The sequence below is a fragment of the Pezoporus flaviventris genome, unplaced genomic scaffold (genome assembly GCF_033815535.1).
Source record: "Pezoporus flaviventris isolate CSIRO_AGI_PZ_B2104156 unplaced genomic scaffold, CSIRO_AGI_Pfla_v1 ptg000015l, whole genome shotgun sequence".
Lineage (NCBI taxonomy): Eukaryota > Metazoa > Chordata > Aves > Psittaciformes > Psittacidae > Pezoporus > Pezoporus flaviventris.
The window spans coordinates 450446-458284 of NW_026892563.1; the positions used below are offsets into that span (position 1 = coordinate 450446).

The 7839-nt window shown below is 45.2% G+C and overlaps 1 protein-coding gene across 1 annotated transcript in view; it reads right to left on the reverse strand.

The window, feature by feature from the left end:
* The window catches only part of ACE2 (angiotensin converting enzyme 2), a 28138-nt gene extending 27122 nt beyond the window's left edge, over window positions 1-1016 (reverse strand). The window contains exon 1 of the mRNA XM_061453145.1: window positions 709-1016. Within this exon, the coding sequence (XP_061309129.1) occupies window positions 709-891 (183 nt within the window). The 5' untranslated portion in view covers window positions 892-1016. The remainder of the gene's footprint in view (window positions 1-708) is intronic.
* Window positions 1017-7839: the final 6823 nt, after the last annotated feature.

The following is a 7839-nucleotide window of genomic DNA, read 5'->3' on the forward strand; positions in this document are numbered from 1 at the left end:
AATTCAAGGTGTCTGTCCATTTTGAAAGGCTCCACTGTTATGAGATGCTAGGCTGAGGCATGGCAGCCATGATCTTGTAACCACCTAGATCATGGCTAACTGCTCTTCATAAACACGGTACCTGCCTACAGATCCCATCTGCCTCGACAGCTAGAGGTTGAGAAGCAGGGAGAACTGTACTGCAAGATAACGTACGTACAAATGCTGTGGTCTTTTCTGCTGCAAGGCAGCATCTCGCCTGGGCCCTGGAAGAAGACCATGCCTCCAGCCTGTGACCTCTCCAAGAGGAAAGGGGTCCTACACAGGAACGGTGCACCAGGAAGCGCTGGTGGTGGTGGACCCCAATCAGAAGGAAGCATCTCTCTCACATTTCAGAGCAGAACATGCACCACTTCCTTGCCTTTCCTCTTCACTCACCAGGGTGACTCAGGGTAATGGCTAGGGACAAGTCCAGCCTCTGACCATCCCCATGTGCTGCATAGGCAGCCTAGGCACCAACCCTAAGCTGTAGAGGCTGGTAGTGGCCCAGGCACCTCCAGCGAGGCATTGCTGTGTTAAAGCAAGACCCTCTACCCTCCTGAAACTAAACCACAGCTACCAAAGAAGTAGCAGTCCAATTTCAGCCAACTTAACTGGAACCAAAATAGGCTAGAAAGTAGCCGTCAGATTCCTCAAAAAACAGTAAAACCCGTGGGATGGAGCACTTACCATTTGCCTGGCAGTCTCCTCAGTGATGTTGGTGTTGTAGTTCCATGAGGCAAGGGCGCTTTCATAGCTGATGTCTTCTGCCTTCCTGTTAAATTCTTCTAGAAACATTTGGGCTTGTAGTGTGACATCCTGGGGGGTCACGACAGCGCTCAGACCACAGACAAGCCAAAGGTGGACCAACATATTCTTGTCTGGGCTAAGAACCACTCAGTGAAGTAGGTTTCCTCAGGTAAGCTTCTGTGTCAGGCTATATCTCATCAGCCTTCAAGCATGACTAGAGTGAAGAAAAAAGGCTGAATCCAATTTGTGGGGCCTTTTATGGGTTTTATCCATTGTAGGAGAGAAAGGAAAAAGTTTTTTATAAAAAGACAAATAAACAAAAGTCAATTATTAACTTTGGGAAAACATAATTACTGCTGCCATTTTATGGCCTTCTTATAAAAGGCTTTTACTTTTGGTTAATGTTTCCCAAATGTGCTGTCAATGATACCGCTGGCCAATTTATCTATAGCCTGCCCTTGTCTTTGGTAGCTCAGAATCTGTGAATCCTTTAACAAGTTGGTGATAAGCTGTAAAAATATTTAGAAACTTCACTGAAACACCAAGCTGTGAACCTTAACTCCCAGGCAGGAAGAAACCCCAGTTAGCCTGACATAGGGTATCTGGCTGGGGGTTTAGGTCCATGTTTTAAAAGCCTTTGCAAAGCCCAAGTGGTTTGGATGATATACCTCATTTTCAAAGCATCTGGGGCATATAAAACCAGATTTTTTAATGTGTTCACTGAACTATTGAAAAATAGCAAGAGATAAGTGGGATCACAGCGTCTTGCATAGAGACCTAATCTGAACTATAAGTCGACTGGATTTAAGTACTATGGTGACTCTGACTACTAATATGACTCCAGTTTAACATCTTAATACCTTTGCTAATCTAGCTTGGAACCTAGCACTTACTGCAGATCAATGAGAAAATCGATGCACAAATTAGTTCTGGAAATGCAGCTTGGGTTGAGTGTTATGGTTCAGACAATATCTTGGTATTTTTTTAAATTAGCCTGTTTCTACCCAGGATCACCTGGCTGCTTTTGGTTTGGGTTCTTGGTTTATTTCTTGCCAAGGGGGAGTTTTTTGGGACACAACTCTGCAGCCACATCCGTGGGTTTGGTTTCCAGTTCCCAGCAGAGCCCCTCCAAAACCACTGAGTCTGCATATCAGCAGCAGCAATCAGCCCCTTCATTGCCAAACCCAAGAAGGTAGCAGCAGCCTTCCATCTGCAAGAGACTGAAACTAGCACAGCCTCATCAGGGCAACCAGCAACAGGCATCCCCTAGCAAGCAGAGCCAGAAACTAGGGACCTTGAGGAAACACCTTGTTTCAATATTGTGTGATACATGTCCCATGGACCAGGTAAAAGTGATCTCTCATCCGTGTACAATCTTTTAACAATCTTTTAGCAATCTTTTTTTTTTTTCAATAACATTCACTCAACCCTTCCCCACGTTCCCTAAATTCCATGTTACTTTTCTCAGCGCCATCCAGACTCACTACATTTTGTGCTTTCTCAGCAATCATGTCCACATCTGATCGTAACTGAAACCTTATCAATGATCAGTAGTGCAATCACCATCCATATCTTAGATGATGTACCTTGCTGATACACACCTTCTTTCTGGCAACATCAGCCAACATTGACTCATTTGTGACCTTTCCAGTAGCACTGCTACTTGCTCAGTTGTTCCTTTTTTGTCTCTGTACCTCTGGTTCCAGGGTGGCACTAATAAGCATACTTTGAATTTGTTTGGGCTGAATCCATAGCAATGATTTCAGACCAGTTATCCAGTTTTTTATGATCATTTGGAATCGTTAATCCTTCAAAAGACTTCCACCTGGCAATGCCGCAAACCTGTTAGGTTTTCTCTTCCCTCATCCAGATTGTATGGGATACAGCAAGGCCCAGGAGTTATCACTTAAAATGGCCCCTCTTCTTGACTGATAACTGTAAAGCCTGTTTTTTTAAGTAATTATGCGCCTTTTGTGATTCTTGTCTAGCTCATCGTTCCTTAATTTGTCAGTGAGTCTGTCATGTACTGAAATGTTGATAGGTTTTTGTGTTGTTTCATCTGCTGTCTGTCAGAGCAGGGAATTATGTCTATTATTACCTTGATACGATTTCTTCTCTCCCATTAGTCAACAGGGATTATGTTGACTGTTCACTTTAACTCTCATTTTCTCCTCTATGCTGGTAAATTACCTGAACACTCACTGGACCCAGTACTTCTTCAGGTACTAAAACAGTGAGCTGAAAATGGTAGCAGGGAGAGCCACACTGAATTACGCCGCAGATTTTCAGCCTTCTTTGTAAGTTCTTTTCTATTGCATACCTAAATGCAACACTTGATATCATATCTGAGAAATAATACAAGAATTACACTGCATCTTTCTTGCCATTGCCTTAACTCAAGAGAAAAAACTCTAACCTGTGAGATTAATTAGCACAAAGACATGTTCTGAAAAACAGTTACAACAGTGGGGCTCCACACACATCATACTTTCATGGATGGATTTGTTTCCGCAAGCAGACACATGGAAGACCACTGGATACAGACTTGTTTGTGTCAGCCTTACTGCAGGCTTTCTGAAGGATGGCTGGGCTCTGAGCTTGGAGTGACTTGTGTAGTCTAAAATGGTGAGGGCAGGTCTGTTGGGAGAGGATGCCATCCACTCTCAGATGAGCTGGGAGCATTTTTTGGGGTGGACCTTCTGGCTGGTCTGGCAAGAACCTGGAGATAGTTTGTGCCACAGCAAAAAGGAACAGCAAACAACTGAGAAATGGAAGTAGCTTGATCCTTTTCAGGAAATCCAAACATCCAGCAAGGGCAGCAAGGCAGCAGCCCTTGGGCTTGGTTGACAGGAGAAGAGCAACGAGGAGTTAAAATCCAGTCTCATTCAAAGATGTTGTATGCAATGGCAGGCAGCCTGCTTGGCTCAGAGCAAAGATGACTATGTCAGTTTGCCACAGTACAAAGGCTGCAGATAACCTGACATGACGGCACAAGCTCATTCTTTTCCAGTGTGCCAATCCTCCCCTCCACCCCTCAGGTCGGCAGTGAGCACTGTGGCTCCCAGCTCCTACCTGATACTCCCAGTCCAGTAGTCTCAAGGGTTTGAGTTGCTTGACATCTACTTAAATAGCTGCCCGCCAATGTTCGTCTGTACTCTGGCTTTGTTAGAACAGCTTTCTGCCTCATCACTCACGTTGCTGGCTGAGCTGTGCTATGAAACTAGGACTGCAATAACAAAGAATTGCAGTCAGGGCATGCCTCAATAAGAAACTCCTGTGTTGTGGATTGGGCATCACAAAGTCTTTAAATTGCTTAAAATATCATTATCAGGCAATTTTTTTCCAGGCAGGATAATTGCCTAAGCTCTCTGCTGCACTTTGTTATTCTGCCTAGTGCATAAAAGACAGACATAAGCATTACTCAGTGACTGATTTACAGAGAGGAGCTCTGAAGGGCTATGGCTGCATAGCACCAGGGCTGCATGGCTTGGAGCATCCCCAAGGAGGACGAGCTGCTGTGGAACAGCCGTCCCGCTGCCTGTGCAGGGTTGCGCCTGAGCCACTCTCTGCCATTCCTCTGCTGTTTGCCAAAGAGCTGCTCAAATCAGTTAAATACCTGGCAAGTCCTTGCTCTGAGGGCTCCCCGTAAAGTGGCTTTGTGGAGGCAGTGGATGGCCCAAGCATGGCTTCAGCCCCAGCGCACGTTTCTGTGACACTACAGTAGTACTTGGAGAGGGGCCACACTGCTGCAGCTGCACCTGGGCATTGCTGGGGGGCAATCCCAGCTCCTCTCCCTCTTCCTGGTGCTTCAAACCGGGGGCTGGGCAAATAGTCCTTTTAATCCCCTGAGCAGCCTTTTTCCCACATGACTAACTCTTCTGCATGCATGACATACGCCCTTTTCCAGACAAAAGCCCTCCTGCCACTGCCGGGATCGGGGTGCTGGCTTTCTGGCTCACCAGTTGCCCTCAGCCCATGTGACGGGGCCTTTCCCCTCACTGCGAGCACTCCTACAAGAAGGGAGTTATGTGAAATCCTTGTGTCTGCTCCCTAGGTTGGGAGCAGAGCTGTGCTGCAGCAAGGGTGGACATCTCGGTTACTCTGCAGGTAGGCACATTCTGTCCTGCTCAACCTCTGAGCCACCTGGGACCAGCTCCGGTGCAAAAGGCACATACCAGCAGCCGGTCTTGGCATAGCTGGCTCTTCCTCTGCAGTGACAGGGTGGATCAATGGCTGGTTGAATTAATTCCTCATTGTCCAGCAAGAATGGAGGTCAAGGCAATGAGTGCAGGGCAGAAAGACTCCCCACCTGCTGCCCCCCCACACAGGACCTTCATCTCAGAGGGGAAGAACTGAGGCAGGGGGAGCTTCTACCTCGCTTGCACCCACCTCCTGCAGCTGATTTGGCCACACGGCCATATCCCAGTAACTTCATAGAGCAGGGAGGGGTTTGCACCCTGCCAACCTGGGGTTGGGGCTGGCACCTTGGATGACTAATTCATATCCCTCCATAAACTGCTGTTCCATGGCAGGCTGCTTCACTGCCTGGATTTCAGACTTAAAGAAAAGCTATGACCTCTGCGCCACACTTTTTCGCTCCAATAGAGGCACAGACTGGTGGCTGTTCCCCAAGCCAAAGCGTGCTCACCATCGCCAAGGAGGGAATTGCCCTGTGGGTAGGGGCAAGCCCCACATCTGAAGACAACATCACAATATCAGGAGTTGTGTAAAGATGCTGTCAGTTGCCCAAAGCGTCAGGAAACCAAAGTGTTTTTCCACGGTTTTGGAGAAAGCTGAATGATTTTCAGGAAGGCAGATGAGTGTACAAACCAGCAGGTTAAATTAGGATATCATAAAGTGTCACTGCTGAAGGCCACAATCAAAATCAAGACCATATGCTAAGAAAGCAAAGGAGAGGGAAGCACCCAGGGGCACAATACTCTGTATTCCTTATGCCCTGCCCATTACAAAAAGCCACCTTGCCCCACCAATGAAGGGAAAGGTACTGATCCTGTGAAACACAGCTTTTCATCTAGGCATCCAGTGTTCTCATTTCAGTTTTACTGAGTGCTCCCAGTTCGTTTTACACTAAACATGTGTCTACACATCAGCATCTACAATGTTGTTTCAATACAATATCATAGTGTACATCACTCCTGAGTCTGTTGGTCCACAACTGATAAAAACTACACACTGTAATTTGTAGCAATTAGGATCTAAATGATAGGAGAGAGGCAGAAGCTGACAGAAAGAACGCCAGAACACACTCTCTCGTTATTTCTCAAAAATTAAATGTTTCCTATTTAGCCGTTGCTGTCGCTAATAAGATACTTTGATGGCTTCAGATTGCCACCTCCAAGGGAAAGGGAAACACAGGAGAAGGAAGACAACAGCAAAATCAAACTTTTCTTTTTGATCTTAGGTCAAATTCAGCTCATACCGAACCTTCTGACTTTACTTTCAGCAAAGTTGAATACATGCTATAAAGGTGGAATTCCTCTGATGCAAACATCAATCCAGCCACAGAATATCCAGTTAAAACACAAACGCATTATGCTAAGTGCATCCACAGTGCTTAATGTATTCATGGAACTGAACATACTGACACATTTGTGCTGGCAAGTGTGTATCACTCATCACTGTCAATGTACTTTAGCTTTATGTGATTTGAAAACTAGCAAGTTCAGTCCATCAAATTAGGTATATCTAACAGTGCAAATTTTTCATTAGCAATTGTCAGCATAGGAAGCTGTGGTGTCACTCCATTGCACACATCCCTCCCTGCATGCCACATTAAAAGGAAACAAAAACCATGAGAGGCTAAAAGAAACTGCTCATAGAAAACCAAGCAGATTGCTCATTGCTAATGGATCGTGGACAGTTGGTCAATGCATTTTGTATAAAAACTTGGCACATTTAAAACAGCTTATGAGTCACAGGTTACTGCACTGATGAACTGACCAAATTTCTGAGGGCAGCAGAGCCATGTTTTTAGGAGTATCTAGAAACACAGACTCACACTGCTCACTGGGAGTTATTTTACATTTTTGTTGCCCTTCTGCCCTAAGATTTAATTTCTTTTGTTTTTCCACATGTGGGAGGTTACATAAGAAAACTCTTTCCTTCAAGGTGTGGTATTTCTCCTTGCTTGGAAAACAATGACGCCCAGTTCAAAGAACCAAATTATCACACCAGAAGCTCCTGTTCTAATTCCACAACTTGTATTAATTTGGGAATTATTTCATTCTCACAGTGATGAAGGAACAGCACTTGAATACTAACCTAAGGCTCCTTGTGCCCACTTCACCCTTCTCTTTTGTGAACAATGGTAGAAACTGTGAACTGGCTTCTGTCTTCCCTCAAAATGCATAACAAAGGTGTCTCTTTATGAAGGCATAGCCAGGAAAGAGTTCTCCATTAAGGTCAATGCAACAGAAGCAAATGTCATACCTGGACAGGCAAATACGACCACGTAGGGCAGAGCCTGTAGGAATATTGGGTCCAGTAGTGAGCACCAGACTTTAAGGTGGCTAACAGGGAGATGTTTAGGAGTGAGAACCACAGAACTTCTCAAAGTATTGTACACTGCCATGGAAGGGAAAAGACAAATGCTGATGTGACAGAACAAGCTTCAGTCTAGTTTTTTCTAACACAGAGTAAGCATCAGCTTGCAGGACACAATGGTTAGCTTTCCTTCAAGCAAGTGGCAGAATGGCTCAAGTAAGGACTTCAGCATCTGCTCACAGTTTGCAATCTTCCCTGCATAAATATAGGTAAACAAAGACTGCTAGCTTCATCTACAAGACCAGTCTGTGATCCATACAACACTGAAGGTTGCACACAGCAAACAGTTGCTTCACAACCAATGCTGGCTCTAATTCAAGGAGGGCACTGCAGAGTTCCCAACATTCTCTAGCACTACAAATGTGTAGCTAATGACTGACAGTGTAAACAACTTGTTCATGCATGATTTGTGCTCATTCTAGCCTAGACATCTCTCTCAAGTAAGCTGAACAGAACTGTAACATCCTTCCTGAAATGTCAACTCTTCAAACAGAACTTCTTTGCTTT